A 19,933-nucleotide genomic window follows, 5' to 3' on the forward strand; every position below is an offset into this window, starting at 1 on the left:
CACCCCCCGTGCTCCCCAGACCTTTCCCAGCACTGTCCCGTGCTTCAGCTGAGCCCAGCGCTCAAGGCAGCTCAGATCCCGATGGACATGGTCGGGATGGGCAATGAGGAACCCCAGCCTCTCTACGTAGGTATTTTGCACCAGAGACCCCATGACCCCTCTCTGCTCCTCTGAGGCTGACGTGAAGGCTGGGAATAGGAATGGATCTACAGCAGGCATTTCTAGGGCTCCCCACAGTTGATTTTGTCACCGTCTCTCAGAAGAAAGCAGCATCTGATCTCAATCTGAAGCCTCCATGAGGGTTCCCCACACTGCCTGCACCCAGTTTCCCTCTGCCTGCTGAGCCTCAGGAGTTCATCTGCGATGGTTCCTGCTTCCTCTTGCCCCTCCGTACCACTCACACCCTCCAAAGCTGCAGCATCCAAAACACTGACAGTCTCCAGGTGCCTTGTCCTGGGAAGTGGAGCAGCTGGTGAGGACACAGCACAGCATCACCACTGGTCATGGGCCACACACCTCCCGTCCTGCAGCCCCTTCTGGCCCAGCAAAACTTGTGCCGTGTTCCCCTGGCTCTCCTGTGTGGCTGGGTCTTCCTCCCTCAACACCTGGTGCCTAACCTCTCAGCTCTTCTCTCCTGGTCTCAGGATACCACCCAGCCCAGTGTGCCAACTTTCTGGATGGTCACAGGGTCCTTGGGACACCTGTGGAGTAAAGCCACTGTCACAGTCCCAGCGGGCCTTGGGCTGTGTGACAAGTGTCCTGAGCCATGCTGGGTCAGCAGCTTCCATGTCCAAGTGGCATCATGAGGTTGGGATCTCTGTACTCCTCCAGAGGAGAAGATGCTTGGAGAGGAAATCCCCACAGCTCCAATCAGAAGAGTGCTCTCCCCATCACTGAGCAGACAGGGACCTGGAGCAGCTCCTAATGCCAGGGCTATCTGGAGTCACCAGGATGGAGAGCTCTCTCCATTCCTCTGCCACATCTCCTCCTGTCCCACTTTTCTCTTCATGTCTCTGCCCCTGCCTGAGCTGGGGTGCAGGAGCCCTGCTGGGCTCTGATCCCCACTTGGAGCCTCTGTGGGATGCTGCTGCTGGCCAGACCCTGAGGCCTGCTCCAGGGGTGGCCCTGGGAACCCGTGCAGAGCTCCTGGAGGAGCTCCAGAGTTACCTTTGTGTGGTGCTCTGCTCACTCAGGGACTGTTGGGTGGCCTTGAGGTAACTCTGCCTCCGAGCTGCAGTTTTTGGGGATGGTTTGGGGCTGTTTTCTGAGTCTTCACTATCATCATCCCCCATGGCTTTGATGTAACTCCCGCTCCGCATGCGCCGGCATGGGATCTCGCTGTCCTTGTCCCTGGACAGCGTGTTGTTCCACTCCCCTTGAGGCACCTACAAGAGGAAGGAGAGCATAAGCAGATGTGAGGGATGGCACCTCTGGGACCAATGGGATCATGGGGACTTGGGGGGAATGCTGGACTTTCCACTGGAGTGCAGTGGGAATGGGCAACATAACTCCTTTACAATCCTCCCTTACCACTTCATGCCAGGCAGCCCTGGGTTTGGTGGCTTCTGTTTCAGCACATCACAGCCATTCCCCCTGCTGCAGCAGATCACCTCCACCCCAGACATGCTCACACAGCCAATACAAGCTGCACAATGCCAGATGTAAGGGGGAGGGAGGAGGGAGTCTCACCAGCCTGTGTGGGGCATTGGGACAGGAGCAGACATGGGTGTTCATTACACAGACCATGTCACTGAACATAAAAGTGCTGTTGTAGAGCAGGGCTTGTGAGTCAGAGCCCAGACGGGTTCTAACACCCTTTTAGATTTCTGAGTTGAATGTGACTCTGAGTGGCTGAAATTCATTTCTGAAGCCAAGTCAGGCTCTCACAAGTCCCTCTGGAGCAGCTCAGGCACATAGACCTTGTGCTGGCCTCTCTGCACAAAGATGAGCAGCACCTTCGGCAAGAGAATCGCTTCTAACTCTACTAAGATGGCAACTGCACAATTAATTCAAGGCAGACACGGTCACTTGATCCCTCACTAGAGATGGGTGAGCTGATGGTCCCACTGGAGGCTTGAAGCACTGAACAACCACAGTAGCCAACACCCCACCTGCCCATCCTGCGAAGGGTTTGTGTGGGGGACTGGAGACAGAGCCAAGGTGCCCAGAATGGACCAGGACAAGAGCCACACATGGTGTGGGACAGGTAAGGAGAAAGACGGGGAAGCTCGAGTTGCCAGGAGCAAGCCTTGGCTTTGTGGCTTGCTCAGAATGCAGCTGGCCTTTGTCCTGCCCTTGAGAGATGTGGCCAGGGAGAAGCAAGGACAGATGTGAAGATGCAGCAATGTCCATGCCATGCTGACCCCAGGGAGTCTGCCCCAGGGAGCAGCAGGTGGGTGGGTGCCATGGGCAGCAGCAATGGGTCTTGTGCTGAGCACAGCTCATGCTGCTGAGGAACATCCACATTGGCTGTGCTGGATGGAGCTGCTGGATCTGCCCAGATCCCCAGGGAGCCATGGCATTAAGCAGTTGGTGTTCATACAGTGCTCTGGGGATGCAGAGTTGTGCTGCAGCTGCGATGAGCCAGAGCTGTTAAATGCTGCGTGGTGCCTTTTCCCACCCCTGTTCACAGCAGGTATGTTCTGTGGGAGCCAGAGCCAGTCTGAGGGTCTGTCTGATGCTGTTGGGGTGCAGCATCTTCAGGTGAGGTTTAGATCCTCAGGTAGTGGCTGCTCGTGGTCCTGAGAGCACCTGGGCTGTGTCCAGGCTCAATCCACACACAACAGCTCAGCTCACAACAAGGGCTCTCTTGTACCCGAAGAAGCAGGGCCTCAGCCCATGTCCTGCCATCCTGCTCTGTGTGTCCAGAAGGCAAGGTGTGGAACAAAGCCCAAACAGCCTGTGGGTGATGGAGCTCCTGTCAGGAGTGTGCCCATGACGCAGCACTGGGATTATTGGGGGTCATGGAACACAGTCAGGGCTGATGCCGGTGTGTGAGATCCAGGTGGGGACTAATGGAGAGTGAGTCTTCCACATGAGACCCACACCCGGCCAGGCCTCCCTGGCCCCACTTGCTGCTGGTGAGGGTTTTCCCATCTCTTTCCACCCTGCCTCCTGCAATCTTTGTGCTTGGCCGTAGCTCCCAGGCTGGCTGCTTGCATGAGTGTCCACTCAGGGGCTGCGGGTGTTTCCATCAGGTTCCTACAAATGTAAGAGCCCAGATCCCTTTCCCTGCTGGGTGTGAGCCCTGCCTCTTCCCCAGCCTCTGTCCATACTGGTGGCCTTGAGGCTGGCCAGGAGGGACTGCACTGGCTCCAGCTAAGTCCTGCCATGAGAGGGATCCCAACAGGTTACTGGGATGTCTGGCTCTGTTCCTAAAGGAGACAAGGGCCCTGAGAAAGCACTTTTATACCCATCACCTTGCTGTCAGGTCTGACTGGAGATTGCGTTTTGCTGTTTGCCTTTTCCTCGGGGTGAGCTGCAGCTCCTGCCTGCGGGGGTCTCGGACTAGCACGAGGCTGGGGCATGGGCAGGCGGGCCTGGGAAGGGGACAGGCCTGGCGGAGGAGGCAGAGTGTGCCAGCAGCTGGGTTGCTCAGCAGAGCAGGGACTGCACGGCCGTGCCCTGTGCAGGGGCAAACGCTGGATGGTGTGGGGCAGTGAGGGGAGCTGGGCTCAGCCCAGGACAGTGGGGATGTTAAGAGCTCAGGCTACTGTGGCTGCTCCAGTGCCGCTGCTCAAGGGTAGGGCCGGGGGCTGCTCAGTTCCGCCATGGCTGGTGCATTTGCCTCCTGGCCTCTGGCCCTGTTGGCTCTCTCGGCAAAGCTGCACAAAAGAGTTTCAGTGTGTCTCTGCTGGTGCAGCCTGTGAGCCAGGCAGCCCCCAGCACTGCCTGCCCTGTACAGACCCTGTCCCTGTCCTAGGGACAGCCTCCCCACGGCATCGTGACAGCCCGCTGATCCTCACCAAGCTGCCTATTTCTCCTTTCCCTGCCTCTCCATTGTTTTTCACTTTGGCAAGACGGCAAGACACAGCTGTCAGGGGGCTCCACATTCCAGTTCAGCAGTCAAAGGGAAGGAAGATGCTTGGCAGAACACCCTCTGAAGCCACTACCCCAGTCTGGATTGTGTCCCACCTCTGCCTGCATACAGAGTCCATGGGGAGCTCTTGCTCCTGAGGGACAGAGTGCTGGACAAATGTTTCATAAGTGTTACACCTGAAAAGACAAGCAGGTGCCCTTGGGGACCTCCAAAAGCAGTATAGGTACTTGAGGTGCTCTTCAGGGTCTTTTGGGGTGCTTCTCTGCACTGTCAGGCCCCTGAGGATGTGAGGAGCCTGTCCCACAGTCTGAAGCTCTGCGATGGGGGTGATGAGCCCAAAGCAGCTCCTGTGGTCAAGGACAGACCTTGACAGTGGTCAGTGAGGCCCCTTGATGGCAGCGGCATTCGTGGCAGGTGAGACTCCAGGCTCTGAGCACAGCTCATGTGTCACAGACAGGACCAAGTGGACCTGAAGGCACCCAGGCCTGGCCCAGAGCAGCTCTGGAGGCTCCTCACTGGCAGTGGGACTCTGCTGCCCTTCTTGCTGCTCTCCCAGGTGTGGGTTTGGTTTTGCCCATGGTGTTCTGGCTGGTGTGGAGGGCGTGGATATAAGAGCACTTGTCAAGAGCACTTGTGGAGGCTTGGGGATACACCTGCCCTGAGGCTGCATGGAGGTAAAGAGCAGGCAGCAGAGGTGGTCTTCCAGGCTGCAGGATATGGATCTTTCTGCCCAGTCGTGGTCTATGTGGTGCCATGCGGTGCATGTGGGATTCAGGCATGTGTCCATCCCTGGAACTGGGGTTCACTGCTGCCACAATGCTGAATGTCACAAACCAGCAGCACTGTCTGGCTCTGCTGCTCTCCTGCCATGAGCAGAGCATGGAGGGAAAAGGGAAGGGGTCACATGGGCATCCCCCAAAAGAGAGGGGAGTGGAGGGAAGGGGAAGGCTCCACTCCTGGGCTTTGGACAGGGGTGCAGAAGCTGCACCGCTCCCACAGTTTCTGGAGGAAGAAACTTGCAGAGCAAACAGCGTTTCCATTCACACATGTGCCAGCTCTGACATGCAGCTCAGCCCCGCCACACATGGACATGCACCACCCAGGAGCGCTCTGCCAAGCTTGCGGGCTGGACACAGCGGGCAGGGACGCACGGGCCATGCACAGGCTGCACTGAGGTGGGCACACTGCTGCTCCCTCCAGGGCCGCCTCCCTCGGGGTCAGCTGTGGGCTCAGCCACATCCTTGAGAAAGCAAATCAGAGCCCTTGGGCCCCGGCTGTCCTTCTGGCAGGGCACCCTCTAGGAAGGATCTGGGCTGGAGTCCTGCTCCATGGCAGCTAGGTGGGGCTGGCATGAGGCTGCGAGCATCCACTGAGTGGCTGGCACTGAACAGGCCACCCAGTCTGGATTATGAACTATTTTTGGGAGTCCTGGGGCCTAAGGAAGTTCTGGTGTGGTGTGACTGTAAACTAATCTGGATGATGCATGAGGTCAATGGTGACTGTCCCCTGGGAGCCCTCACACTGCCTGTCCCTTTGGTATGATCCTGGGATCCACAGCTTCTGCTCACCCCTGCCTGGGTCATCTCCCACTCCGAGGAGCTTCCTAGCCATAGGGATCCTGACCCCTCAGCATCTTTCCTTGTGCTGCCAGCCACATGTGGGGCCCATGGAGATGGGGGAATAGGGCATGGAGAACACAGTCTCCCTCCTTGGGGACTCTGCTCTAAGGATAGAGCTGTGTCACCTGCGGGACTGATCCCAAGAAACCCCTGATGACGATGGGACAGGGCTGGACCTCGAGCTGGATGATTACCATCTCTAATGTCTGTGTATGGGGATGGGCCTGGAAACATCACATGAACCCCCAGTAGTCCCCAGTGAAGCCCAAAACTACCCAGAGTCTGCAAATGGGGTAGGAGAGGCGAATAGGCTGAGGGGCTTGCCCAACCTGGAGGCTGGGGTGTCCTGTTTGTCCTCATCCCACTCCTCCTGCCCTCCCTCATGTCCCTTTACCTCTGGGACCCACCAGGCATTTCTGCCCCATCCACAACAGGGCAGGGCCCCTGTGCTCCCCAGGCACTGGGCAGGCAAATCCCTGTGGTTCCTCCCTGTGGCACATGCAGGGAGTGGGCTTGTTCTGTCCCCAGGTGGAGCATGGCCTTGCAAAAGGATGTTTCCCACACACCAGCTGCAGACATGACTCCTCCATTACCAGTGTAGCCCCTTTCCTGTGCTGAGGAGAGGTCTGGATACAATCACCCCATGCTACCATGAGGTTCCTGAGCCCTGAGCCCTGATCTCTGTGGCTCACATGGGTACAAGATCAGCCTGAGCACCTGTGACCTGTCAGCTTGCAGGGGCATCGAACATCGTGTTTTCTGGGTGCCAGGGGTCTTGGCTTTGCTCTAGTGAGACGCTGTTGGCCGCAGGGGCTGCCCCAGGCACTCGGGATGTTGGTTGCACCCTGGTGTCCCCCAGTGCCCCTACAGCCATGGCAGCCATGGCTGTTGGCTGCTCCCTACCCACTCCAAGTCCGGTGGCACAGGCTACTGCCCCTGTCTGATGGTCCCAGGAGGGTCAGGGTCAGGGTGGGAGGGAGCTGGGCAAAAGCTTCCCCTCAATACAAGATCCCTACCTGGGTGCTGCCTGCGTCGGTCGGCCCGGGGCTGAGGGGCTGGTCCCACTTCTGTGGGGGCTCGCTCGGCTGCAGCGGGGCACCCGTGTCCTCCCAGCTGAGTGGTGGGGCTGCCCAGCTGCTGGCCGGGCTCGTGCCACCCAGCTGTGCCCACAGCCCTGCGTCAGGCTGTCGAGAAACGGAGGCTCATTATATGGGGGGAAGGATGGCCAGGGCAGCCTCACATCCCCAGCTGGGGCCAGACTCCGAGAGGCAAGGGGCTGTCGGAGCTGCCTGATGGGCTCTGCGCTGCAGGCTGAGGGGAACAGGGTCGGTAGAGACTATGGCTGCAGCTCTTTGACCTCAAACACTTAACTGGAAGGAGGGGGGCAAAGAAAAAGAAACCAGGCCAAGACCATTTTTCCTGATGATGCTCCTGGTAAGTTCAGTCCCTTGGAAGTTTGATTTGCAGCCGTGGCCAGAACAGTATTGGAAACAGAGTGTGCTTCAACAACTCACTGGTCTTTAAAGCTTGTAAGCTTGCTGGGCATAACCAGGGGAGCCCATGGCACCTCTTCATTAAAGGGATGCTGGAGATTTACATACACAGATTGGTCCCCTCCTCCCCCCATTCAGGTCTGGCTTATTTGTCTTCATTCCTCTCTCTAGGGCACAACCAGGTTCATGTTGTTCAAGCACTGCTTTTGGAATCTGCCACAGTGACCTGGAGCTGTTGGTGATGGGGTTTCAAACCAGCATTAGCCATGCAGGCCACGGCCATGCAAGCTGGGGGCTGGCATTGCCCCCCTGCCCCCAGCCCTGCCCCGCGTGGGCGAGTGAGGCAGCGGTCGGTCCTACCAGCACTCCGGGGAAGCTGGGCAGAGTGGGGCTTACTGGGCACGCCGGCACGTCCTTGTGATGCGTGGATATAAGGGGTAAGTGTTAGTTATTGCTGGGGATCTTCAGCCCGTGGGGTGGTAGAGCAGGAGTCTCCATGGGAGTGGGGCTGGAGCTTGGGGAGCTGTGTCCAAGTGAGGTGTGAGACATGGCCGCTCAGCATGTCCAGCTGCACGGGCACCCACTGGGAACAACCACGTGGGCAGCTACATACCCACCTGCCCAAGAGTGTTTCCCTCAGCATCTTCAGGGTCTGGGCAGGCAGTGGGGGCATGTGTGGGGCCTGCAGCAAATGGGGATTGCAGCAGAGGGTATGGCATGGCACATGCCCTCCTCCCCTCGCTGCCATGGGACAGCACAGGGACGGGGGGGGTGTGCTGGGACAATGATGCAGCTGTGGGAGATGGACCCCACGTGCACCAGTGTCCCCGCAAGAGGAGTGGGGGTCTATTCCTGGGGCCCCTCCCGGGCCTCTCCTGGCAGTGTGACCTTAGGTGGCAGCTGAACCATTTGGAGATGTTTGATAAGGTCACATGGGCAATAGGGTGCCCAGCGAGAGGATGTCCCCTGAACTCCTGTGCTCTCCCTGCACGGAGCATGCCATGCCCTACCCCGGCACCCACCTGCAGGTAGTGGTAGGCCAAGTCCTGGTGGCAGGACTTGGATTTGAGCAAGGCTTTGTCAATGGTGGCGGAGGCCTTCTGGCACACCTCCCGGGCATGGCTGAGCGTCAGCGTGGACCAGGAGCCTCGCTTGATGTAGTTGGAGTCATTGTTGATGGGGATATTGGTGCAAGGGGTGACTTTGAGGTCGTTATTGCTCTTGGAGGATTTCAGCATGTGCTCGCTGATGGTGTTGTAGGCGTGCATGAAGTACTTTGGCTGGCTGTGGTCGGGCTGCCGGCCCAGCGTCATGAGCCCCATGGGGTTGCGGTAGCTGCAGGTATCGCTGTCCAGGTTGTCATCTGAGCTCCACCAGCCGGAGATGTTGGACCTGGTCCTGCGCTTGGGCTCGGAGGTTTTCGCTCGGTCCTTGCTCTTGCTCCTCCGGTTTTGCTTGGCGTCATCTGCCCCCTTCTTCCCATTCACGTTGCCCTTGGTGGGGCCCTCCAGAGATTGGGACTTGGCGAAGAGCTTCTGCACAGAGTGGACAAGGTGCCGGATGCGCCCAGGGCTCTCGCTCCGGTGCTTCATGTCACTCCGCTGGAACTGGAGGGTGCTGAAGCCATCCCTGTGGATGGGCAGCTGCTTCTCAAACTGATCAAGGAGGTTTGCAGGCAGGCGGTTGATCTTTGTGGCTTGGGCATGGCTCGGAAAAGGGTTGTCGTCCGGGACCTCGAAGTGGGAGTTGTAATGAATGCGGGGGAAAGTGCTGCTGTTGGAGATCTGGTTGTTGAGTGGAAGGAGACAGTCACCATGGAGTGCGTTCTGGGCGGGGAATCGGGAATCCATGGTGAAGGAGTCGGTGGGGCTGAGGAGATAAGGGTTCCTGTCCTGGGGGGCATAAAGAGAGTCTTGAGGGGAGTCCAGGTTATCAGAGAGGTGGCGGCTTCTGTTATCTCCTAAGCCCTTCATGGTCCCAGTGCTTCCCAGACCATCACTCAGGGACGGTGTAGCAGACTCCTCGCAGGAGCACTGGCCCCGCTGCCCCGCAGACTTTCCTGTACCTGGAGGAAGAGGACAGATGCTGAGAGCCAGATGGGAATCCCTCTGGCAGCCCAGGGGGTATCCCCGTGGGGGCTGTCCCAGCTCTGAAAGCAAATGCCACCAAGGTTATAGAACAAAGGAGAGAAGCAGGATAGGAGAGAGCTGACATGGCAGGAGGGGAGGAGAAGGGGCATTAAACCAGGCACTGTGGAGAACAGGGCACAGCAGAGGAGGAGGGGCAGGATTCACTCTCTTTGTTAAATAACCATGTGCAGCATCAGAACACCAGCAGCGCTGTTAAGCAGCCTGCGATTGAGCACTGAGGCATACAGGCACTGCAACTGCAGAGTCCCCTCCCCAGCAGTGTGACAAAAGCTGGCAGGGCACTGCCAGCAGATCCCTGCTCTGTCCCATTTGCTCAAGGGGCTGGGGAAAAACCTGCTGTCAGACACTGCACCGCCCTGAGCCCAGGCAGCCTAGAGCCGACCACCTCATCCTCTGCCCAGTGTTTCTGTGGTGCCGGGATCTCGGGTCTGGCAGCCTCTGCTCATGCAGCTGCGCTAATACAAGGTGATGGCAAATGCCTCCTCTCAGCCACTGCCAGGCTTGTGGCATGTTTTACCCCGGAGCACAGTGTGTCAGTAGCTCTGCGAGAGCAGAGGTGTTTCTGAGGACTCAGCGCCTGACCTGAGAAGCTGTTTGCTGTTCAGATGATGATTCCTGCCGTGCTGCATGACTCCTGAGGAGCTGTGTCACCCTCCAAGCCCGCCCATCGTCCCTGATACTGTCCCCTCTGCCACAGCAAGGGGCTGGGGTTGGCCACTTTTGGCCCATTTGGCAGGTACAGGATCCCTGCAGGGTGGCAGAGGGGCAGCTGGACAGAAGGAAGGGAGTCAGGGGACATCCTCACTGAAGGTCTCCCCAGTGGTCTTACCCCATCCTGCTTGGCTCAGAGGGATCCTCATCTGCACTGGGTTATATAGGAAAAAATGACAAACCTTTTGGGGCTGCTTAAAAAGAATCAATAAACATTTATGTGAATTGAGTTGTCAATCAGTGAGTTGATTTTCCATACTTAAAACCTACTTGAATAGGTGATGAACTCTTATTGGAACTTGAATAAATGAACTCTTATTTCCTTTTAGCTTAGTTTCTTAGTTCCTTTTTGGTTTAGTTTGAGAGGAAGAGTGACTTTTAATACAGCTAGATAGGGGGAACAGTTTTAAACTAAAAGAACAGAGCTTTAGATTAGATATTAGGAAGAAATTCTTCCCTGTGAGGGTAGTGAAGCCCTGGCACAGGTTGCCCAGAGAAGCTGTGGCTGCCCCATGCCTAGAAGTGTTCAGGGCCAGATTGGAGAGGGCTTGGAGCAACCTGGGATAGTGGGAGGAAATAGCAAAATTAAAGAAATGTAAATCTGTGCCATGCAATGAAGGCCTGATGTGCAGGGGAGGAGGAGTGGTGCCAGGGGCTGGGCTGCCTTCAGGTCTTCGAGAAGCAGAGGCGCAGGGAGGAAAAACTGAGGGGCTGGGGATGAGTGGGAAAGGAGGGAAAGAGAAGCTTCTGGAGGGGCAGGAGCAGAAAGGATGGGAATGTGGGAGCAGGGGAGGGCAGGGAGCTCCCTCTCTCCCAGACTGGTGAGCCCTTGCCAAGGGTGGACACTCGCTTCTATATGGCAGGGAGTTCATTGCTTCTTTCTCCTCCTGTGGACCCCTGCTGGGCTGTCACAGGTCCTGATCCTCCTGCCTGTCCTTCCAGCTCTGGGATCCCTTTCCTTGCTGGCCAGGGATGCGTCTGCTGCTGGGCATGTGTTGGGGGCAGGGCTGCGCCCCCGCCCCCAGCTCCTGGTGCCCACCGTGCTGTGTTTGCTGCCTCCTCTGTCAGCTGATCTCCCTTTAAGATGGATTAAACTGTTTTCTTACATTTCAGTTACTCTCTGCAATCCATAGCACTTTCTTGAGATGTGGGGTCACAGAAGGGAAAAGTCCAATTAGCTTCTTCCCTGCCATCTTTTTAATTTGAATAGATGAAAAAGCTTGAAACTAAATCTCCCAAATCCATGATCCTTCAGATCACAGACTGGGCAAGGGCTGCCTCCCAGGGCAGCTGCCCAGTGCCCCCAGTGTGTCTCCCTGCCCTGAGCCAGGCACCACAGCAGGGGGGTGGCCTGTCCCCCACCACAGAGGGGACACTCAGGGTCATCACAAGACAAGACCTGAGTAGCAGATGGTTGCAGCAGGGGCTGCCAGGGTGAGGACCCCTGAGCCCATGGGAAGGGGCTGGTCTTGCCCCATTACTTCCCTTCCCCTCAGCCTATTTTCTCAGGGCTGACCTTCCTCTTCCCAGTGATTTTGCTGATGCTCAGAGGTCTCTGAGGTGAAGCAGGTAAACTGACCTGACCTGATTTATGACACTTTTGTGTCCCAAACCTCAGCTGGAGGCAACCTCCTCTTGGGCATGGTTCACAGCAGCAGCATGGGAGCTGCCTGCAGGCTTGGATGGGCTGCACCCAATTCAGCTCCAACAGCTCCAGACACTGGGCAGGGGATGGAATTACATCAGAGAATCATGCAATGGTTTGCATTGGAAGGGACCTTATCACTCATCTCCTTCCAAATCCCTGCCATGGGCAGGGACACCTTCCTCTAGACCAGGTTGCTCCAAGCCCTGTCCAGCCTGGACTTGAACACTTCCAGGCATGGATCCCCCACCAGCAGCTGTGATCAGCTTCTGTGCTGGGGCTCTGCATGACAAGGGACTTGGGCAAACCAATGTCACTGTCTGTTTTGCCCACTCCCTTTGAACTTTTGTGGCGGATGTGGGTTTTGGGAGATGCTGCCCTTTTTCTATTGTCTTAAATTCCGCAAACCCACCTTAAACCATCTTATCCTGAGGGCATGGAGAAGACAGGGCAGAGGACAGGGCAGACCCTTTCAGCAAGGACATACAGCCCCTCACCTTGCCAGCCTCACCACACCTCGCTGCTCTCTACTTCTATCTGTTTCCAGGCTCTCACTTTGCAGTTGGCTGGTGTTTGCCAGCCTGATGTGTGGCAGAGGGGTCCTGGGGGTGCTGCGGGTCACCAGGCAAGGTGGCTCCCTCTCAGCAAGCCTGGCAGATCACAGGGAGCTCCAAAAGCACCCCATGTTCTGTATTTCTGCTCCTTGTGTGTAGCGTGTCAGGGGTGCAGGCTGAGCACGGGGTGCACCCTGAGCATGGGAGCTTATGCTCCTGTAGAACCAGGGAGCTGCAAACACTGGGCTGGTGGCTAATCTCACCCTCCACAGGCAGCTGTGGGGGATGGCTCGGTGCTGCTGCCCTCCCTCCCTTCTCCCCTGCCCCTGGCACACATCTTCCACACAAGGACTCCTTGTCCTCTCCCTGGCTGCCCTCCTCTGCTGACACAGCCATCACTGCTGCAGCTGAGCGATGCCTTGACACAGAAATGGGCACTCGAAGAGCTCTTTAAGTGGTGCTGAGGCCCTCGCACAGGTAGCCCAAAGAAGCTGTGGCTGCCCTGTGAACTGGATGAGCTTTAAGGTCTCTTCCAATTCAAACCAGTCTGTGACTCTGATTCTTCCTCCCCAAAACCACAGCAAAAAGCATCTCCCCTTCCCTTTCTTTCTTCTTCTCTCTGCCTCCCCCTCACTGCTCTGCCATAGATCTCCCGCTATTCCCATCAGCAGAGCTTTCCAACAGCTTCTAAGTTTATTCCCTGTGGAAATGCCAAAGCCACTGCCCACATACTGCATCCATGCTAAATGGAAGGAGAGATCTACTACCCCCTGGGAGAGCTGGGCTCTCTCATCCCCAGCTGCCACATCTCATGTAGAGGACATAATGCACCACAAAGTCACTGCACCTGTACACAACACCTGGCACCAGACACAGCGAGACCTGGGTCCAGATGGTGCCAGCAGAAGTCAGAGACTCTGTCCTTAGGCTCCTTGGCAGGCATTGATATAACCCCCTGTGTGGGCTGGGAGCATTTCTTGAGCTCACAGCCAAAGCAGGGTTCACCTGGACAGGGCTCGTTGGGGACGGACATGTGTGAACAGGGTGTGTGTGACAAGACATGTAAGAACAGGACAGGGGAGAGATTGGTGAAAGTCAGCTGTATCCTGGGCTTATCCCACGGTGTGGGCAGTAGGTGAGGGGGGTTTCTGCCCCTCTGCCCCACTCAGGTGAGACCCCACCTGCAGAGCTGCCTCCAGCCCTGGGGTCCCCAGCATCAGAAGGACATGGAACTGTTGGAGCAAGTCCAGAGGAGGCCACGGAGATGCTCCGAGGGCTGGAGCGCCTCTGCTCTGGAGACAGGCTGGGAGAGCTGGGGGTGTTCATCTGGGGAAAGGAAGGCTCCTTCCAGGGCCTAAAGGGGCTCCAAGAGAGTTGGAGAGGGACTTTGGACAAGGGCCTGGAGTGACAGGGCAAGGGGGAATGGCTTCCCACTGTCAGAGGGCAGGGTGAGATGGGATACTGGGAAGAAATATCACAATGTGAGGGTGGTGAGGCCCTGGCGCAGGGAAGTTGTGGCTGCCCCATCCCTGGAAGTGTCCAAGGCCAGGTTGAACGGGACTTAGAGCAACCTGGTTTAGCGGAATGTGTCCCTGCCCATGGCAGGGGGCTGGAACGAGATGGTTTCTAAGGTCCCTTCCAACCCAAACTCTTTGATAATTCTCTGGTTCTCTGATTCTATGTACTCCTGAGGCAGGGCTGGCCACGAAGGAGCAGGAGCCATTTGGGTGCTGCTCAGGAGAAACGGGCAGAAGCATCAGGAGAAGCAGCAGCGTGTAAAATGGGACTGCTCAGGGCACACATCCTTCAGAAGACACCCCTGACTGATGGGGCTGCAGGCACCCTTTGGAGTCATCTAGTCCTCCCCTCTGCCAATCAGATTTTCCAGGGCTCCACATACTGCGCTCTCCCACGTAAACCCTGGCCCAGCCATCCAAGCTGGCTGCAAACACAGAGGTGGCTTTTATATATAGAAACCAGCAGCATGCTAACAACCGGCTGGAGAAGGAATAGAGGATTCGCAACCCGCAGAAGAAAAATGCCTCCCCTCACCCTGCTGCAAGAAGCTTAAAAGATTGTGTACTGTGGTGTAGGTGACGTGGGTCTGCCCACATGCACGGAGTCAAACGTTCCCTGAATTAGCAGGAACACTTGATGTGGCGTTCGGCGAGGGGGGCCGCCGGCTGCCAGAGCCCTGCATTAATGATGATTCAGAGTTCAGAATCTAATCGCGGGGGATAAAAATAGTCAGCTTCTGCTTAGAACAATTCATTACACAACAGACCTTCCTCCAGCCTCCCCCTGCCGCTTGCTGCTCCCCGGGATGTTTTCCACTGCTGCCTGGGGAGCTCTGTCCTGGGGTAGAGGATGCCAGGGCTGAGCAGCAGCACTGCCCATCCTGGGATGAAGTCAGGGGCTCCTGAGGAGGAGTTAATGTCACATGGATGTTCCCACTGTGACAGTATTACCAGAACCAGGCACTCTCTGCACAGCAATGGAGGGGAGACAGTAGCCACATGTCTCACCTGTGAGGGATCCCTCCTTGGGAGATGGGGAATCACTTTAGAGGACTAGTCTGCCCATTGCCTGCGGGTGTCCCAGGGGCTCACCCAGCCCATCCTCAGCCCCTTGCCAGGCAGCTCTCACCAGATGGACCAAGCCCCAGTGCTGGCTGCGTTGGTGTGTGAGCTCGACGGAGTGTGTGGCGCTGATCCCTCAGCACTGCTGTGTCCCAGGGGAAGGATCTCCTCACATTTCATCTCACATCTGAATAAATGGCTTGTGCCTTTAGAATGTGGGATCTGCTCACAGGTCCTGAGGTCTCACGGTCACTAAATATTGCCCTATTGCCACCCATACCTGTGGTCTCCTGCTTGTTCTTCAGGCCAAGGGCCATCTCTGCTGGGACTGCCTGCTGGTGCACACTGGGGCGATAAGGAGGGATGGGACCTGACTGGCGCCATCCCAAAACAGATGAGGAATAATTTATCTTCCTTAAATGCTCTAAATACTTTTTTTTTTGGTATCAGCACAGCCCAATGCTGTGAAAGTCAAAGGTTGTAATATGACAGAGATTTTTAACTTCAGGTGTTGGCTAAGCTGGAGGAGCAGATGAACTCCTGAGAGACACAGAGAACTTATTTCCATGCCAATGTCATTGGTAATATAATCAACTCTTAAGGGAGTAAAACCCCAGAAACTTCACAACCTATTTGTCTGTCCCTAAATAGAAGTTTCTCAAAGTTCTCCATGACATGGGATCTGCTCTGAAGCAAGAAATGCAAAGCATTAAGTAGGTCAGATGAGATAAATGAGACAGATAATAAAGGGAGTTTTCCGTAAGAGAGCAGGAGAGCTGATGAGGTGGTTGGAATGGGAGGACCAGGGCAGCAAACGTGTCTTTGTCTTTGAAACCCACCTGCAGCCTCTGCTCCCTTACAGGGCACTTGGGGCACATGCTGGAGACCACAAGGGTGGTCATGTCCTGCTCATGTGGAAAAGCAGCTAATGAGAACATTCTGGACCAAACCTGACCTATTCTGGTCAGGGCTGTTCAAGGTGCCTGGAGGGGGTGGGGGAATGTTTGCAAAGACCCCTATGGAGCAAAGCCCTTACCTTGTCTATGCTATGACTCCCAGGGAGTCCACATTTGAACTGAAAACTTGTGACAGAGAGGAAGGCAGAGACTCTGCTTGGCCTCCTGTGCTACCACCCTGCCCAAGCCCCATCTGAGTCTTCCTGCCTCACTGTGCTGCCAGAGCAAGCAGAAGTCGCCAGACTGGGGGCACCAAGGACCACAATGGGGAGGAGGAGGTCCAGCCTGGAGAAGGGGAGACTGAGGTCAGACCTCATCAGGGTCTGCAGCTTCCTCACGAGGGGCAGTGGAGGGGCAGCACCGATCTCTGCTCTCTGTGACCAGCGACAGGACTCAAAGGAACAGGTGGAGCTGTGTCAGGGGAGGGCTTTGGTTGGATCTCAGGAAAAGGTTCTTCCCCCAGAGGGTGGTTGGGCACTGCCCAGGCTCCCCAGGGCGGTGGGCATGGCCCCAAGGCTGCCAGAGCTCCAGGAGGGTTTGGACAATGCTCTGAGGCACATAGCAGGAAATTTGGGGTGTCCTGTGCAGGGCCAGGAGTTGGACTTGATGGTCCTTGTGGGTGCCTTCTCACTCAGGATATTCCATGATTCTATGATTCTGTATCTCCTTGCCCTCGATGTTTGTGGCAGAGTAGTCACAGCATGCTCCAAATGACGAGGGCTGTCACTGCTGCACCACCAGGTCTCTGCTGCTGTGCAAGGATGTTGCTTTGCTCCAGGACAGATGTTCTCACTGCTTAAATGTCCAGATGAAGCCAGACAGGTCCAGATGATGCTAGGCAGGGCCCTCCCTGCATTTGGGATACAGGATAGAGATGCTCTTTGGCAGTGGATTTGCTTGGTGCCTTAAAGAAAGCAGCTCCTCTTGTGTGAGGGTCCTGGTGCAAAGAGGAGCGGGAGGGAGAAGCCAGCAGCTCCCTCTGCCATTCCTTCAGAGCACAGACTGGGACCATCCACAGCCTCCTGCATGCTTGGAGCTCGGGAACACTTCCTTTGTCTCAAAGTGGGTCAGCGCGGAGGCGTGACGTTACTATAGCAATAGGGATGAGATTTCATAACTTTATTTTGCAAGGGGTGTGTTGCAGGATTCACTACTAGATGGTTGGAGAATTGTCATTGAATCACCCTCCCAGCTCCCCTTCCCCAGTCTCCTCCTCCCTCCTGCTCCACTCCCCTTGTCCACAAACACACAGCTGGGTCTGTCCCCCACATCCCTGTTTCTGTAGTCCCAAAGTCACCCCTGGGTCATACTGTACCTCTCACAGCTTGCTGGGCTAGAGGACTAGGCCGGATTCAGTATCCTGTGCACCATGTGTCTCTCTGGGCTCCAGGGCTGTCCCTCATGAAGACCTGCTGGGCAGAGAGAAAAGGGAAAATATCTTCAGGTCACAGAGATCAGAGAGGCATCTTCCTGATGAACATCCCAAGCCACAATCTCGATGTTGTAAACACAGGATAGTTCTGCCTGACACTGAGATTGTGCCAGTTCAGTCCTAGCAAAGACACAGGGCAAACAGGAGACAGCACCCTATGTGAGGAAGCAGAGGCAATGCCCATGGGAGCAGGGGAAGACGTGGAAGTGAGTCCCATGTCCCTCTGTGGGTCACACGGACTGAGAGGATGGACTGGAAATCAGCCAAGTGGGGAGGAAAACATCCAAAGTGCCCCTGCTCCTTGTCTGGGGACTCATGGCTGGGGTGATCCCCTTCATGGGAAAGTGCCCTTTGACTTTCCTGCCCTTGTTTCTTTGTCATGGAATAACCCCCTAAGGACCCCCTTTGCAGCCCTGGCAGGGGGGATCCTGTAACTCTCTGTGCCTCATGCTCTGGGCTGTGCCCTTGAGTTGAGCCCTGGGAGAGCAGACACTGGAGAGGTACAGAGGAATATCCTGGGGATAAACACCTGGCTGGGGTGGCAGATGGTAGCCTTTGGTGTTCCCTTTGGCGTGTCCCAGCTATGCACTGCCAAAACCTGCGTCTGACTCTCACCTAGTGATGCTGCTCATTGAACCCCTGCTCGAGCAGCTCACACTGGAAACCCTGGAAACCTCTCCCTTCTGGTCACTAGGTGCTACTGTGCTGCAGCTAAAGCCTTGTGCTTCTTCCTTTCCTGCCATCCACCATCACCCACACTGCAAACAACTGGAAAAATACTCCCTGCAGGAAAAGTCAGGTAAATAAAGAAAGGAAAAACCCCCAGTGATTCTTAGTGTCCTCAAAATCCTATGCACCACACAGTGAACACAGCCTGAGTTACCTAATCAGTGAGGTTAAATACTATTTGGGATTTACATCAACAAATATCCAAGCCTTTCTGTCCTGGACTATGAGGTTCTGGGACAAACTGAGGAACTCAGCCTCTTGCTGCTGGGAAGTAAGAGATGGGAATGGCATGGGAACTCAAAAGAGGAGTCAGCCTTCCTAGGACAGTTTTTTCATTCCAAATTGAACAGAGGTGGCCATCTGGGTTTGAGAAGGCCTGTCTAGAACTCAAGGGGGGATTAAAATAGGTGAACCCCAGTTTCTTGGCTGGGAGGACGCATGGAAAGCCGGGACAAGGATATGAACCTTGGCAATTTTTCGAAGAAAGCTGGATCTGAGTGCTGGGCCTGACTGCCTCTCTGATGATGCAAAAGATGACCAAACTGGTGCCCCAGTGCCAGAGATGAAACAACAGCTCTTTGTAGAGAGATGGGCACTGCAGCGCCCATGAGACTGCGCTCTGTCACCTGCCACCGTCCAGCAACAGGGGTTTTATCCTCAGGTTAACTCATGCCTGGGTGGATTACAGACATCCCAGGTGCATTTATGCTTGGGTTATGGCAGAGACACTATGTTTCCTTCAAACATGCTCAAAAGTCCTCCTTAGAATGTGCTCCAAGGAAGCAAAGACTAGATAGATGGATAGGTACAGTGCAAGTAGAGAATAAGAGGACTTTTTGTCCACTGAGAGGCTCTCATGGCGGATATCTCAACAGACAGAAGAATGGAAAGCCTGGGAAAACCAGAATACCACCCTCCTAAATCTGGTACAAACCCTCATCACCTTCCCACCTGAACCCCAATACTGTGGAGAGAATGATTAAAGGAAAGGCGCAGGCACTGGGACAGCCAAACAGGAGGAAGGGCAGCCACATCTGTCCCCAGAGCTCATCTGTCTTCTACACCAAAACACCTGTTTTTTTGTTTCCTGCTGCTGAGTCTGGGCCAGGGCCATGAAAGCAGAGACGGACACATGCTGATCCAGAAAGTGCAGCTCATGTGCCCCTTCCTAACCCAGGAGGCCTCTGTTGTGGAGATATCAGCTCTTAAAAGCAAGGAACAACTCCCCACCCCAAATCCAGACATTCCTGAGCTCAAGATGTCAGTGAGGTGCCAGGTCGCTGCCAACAGCCTACTGCTCCCAACACTGTGTGGATGCAGCTCTGTGTGACTGTGACAGGACATTTTGTGGCACGTCCGGGTCCCACAGACAGCCATCAGCAGCCACTGCACTGACACCATCTGGCTGTTTCACAGCTCTCTCCATGGGAAAGGTGAATTCCAGCTACTAGTGAGCTGTGCTAGGTTTGAGCCAGTGATTCAGAGGTGTAGAGCCTGTGACAGCCACCAGCACAGCCAGTATCCATGGCCAGTGCTGCCTCCAGCCGCCCAGAGCATCAGCACCACTGATCGCTGTCACCTGCTATCACTGTCCTGCTCTAAAGCTGTGATGGAGGGTAGCACTATGTACCACTAGACCCACTCATGTCCATCATGGAAGCCATCAGCATCTGCTAGGAATGGTCTCAGCATCCCTCCTGGGTGCACAGATATCCACCACAAGCGCCCAGCATCCTGTATCGCCACCAGTAGCTACTGGGATGGAAGTATCTATTCAGTGCTGACATCACTCATCACGTCTGTGCCTGTCACCAGCACTCTCAGGGTACCCCAGACACCCAAGAACAGTGCCAATCCAGGCACCCCTTTGCACATCTGATATGTGGGAGGAGGAAAATATCTGGGTGCCAGGCCTCCCCTCACCCAGCAGGTTCCTCATTGTCCTAGTTAGAACAGCTGGGACCGATTCATCACTGGATGGGTATAGCCCAAAACTGTGTATTCTATGGCCCTCCATGCCATTTCC

At 55.8% G+C, this 19,933-nt stretch overlaps 1 protein-coding gene across 1 annotated transcript in view; it reads right to left on the reverse strand.

Moving 5' to 3' along the window:
• DLGAP4 (DLG associated protein 4) overlaps positions 1-17,168 on the reverse strand; it is a 72,344-nt gene extending 55,176 nt beyond the window's left edge. The window contains exons 1-4 of the mRNA XM_025896516.2: positions 17,062-17,168; positions 8,174-9,216; positions 6,675-6,842; positions 1,168-1,385 (exon numbers count right to left, since the gene is read on the reverse strand). Of these exons, the coding sequence (XP_025752301.2) occupies positions 1,168-1,385; positions 6,675-6,842; positions 8,174-9,124 (1,337 nt within the window). The 5' untranslated portion in view covers positions 9,125-9,216; positions 17,062-17,168. The remainder of the gene's footprint in view (positions 1-1,167; positions 1,386-6,674; positions 6,843-8,173; positions 9,217-17,061) is intronic.
• Between the last annotated feature and the right edge of the window lie 2,765 nt (positions 17,169-19,933).

This window comes from Manacus vitellinus, unplaced genomic scaffold (genome assembly GCF_001715985.3).
Source record: "Manacus vitellinus isolate BGI_N305 unplaced genomic scaffold, ASM171598v3 scaffold_97_pilon, whole genome shotgun sequence".
NCBI classification, from domain to species: domain Eukaryota; kingdom Metazoa; phylum Chordata; class Aves; order Passeriformes; family Pipridae; genus Manacus; species Manacus vitellinus.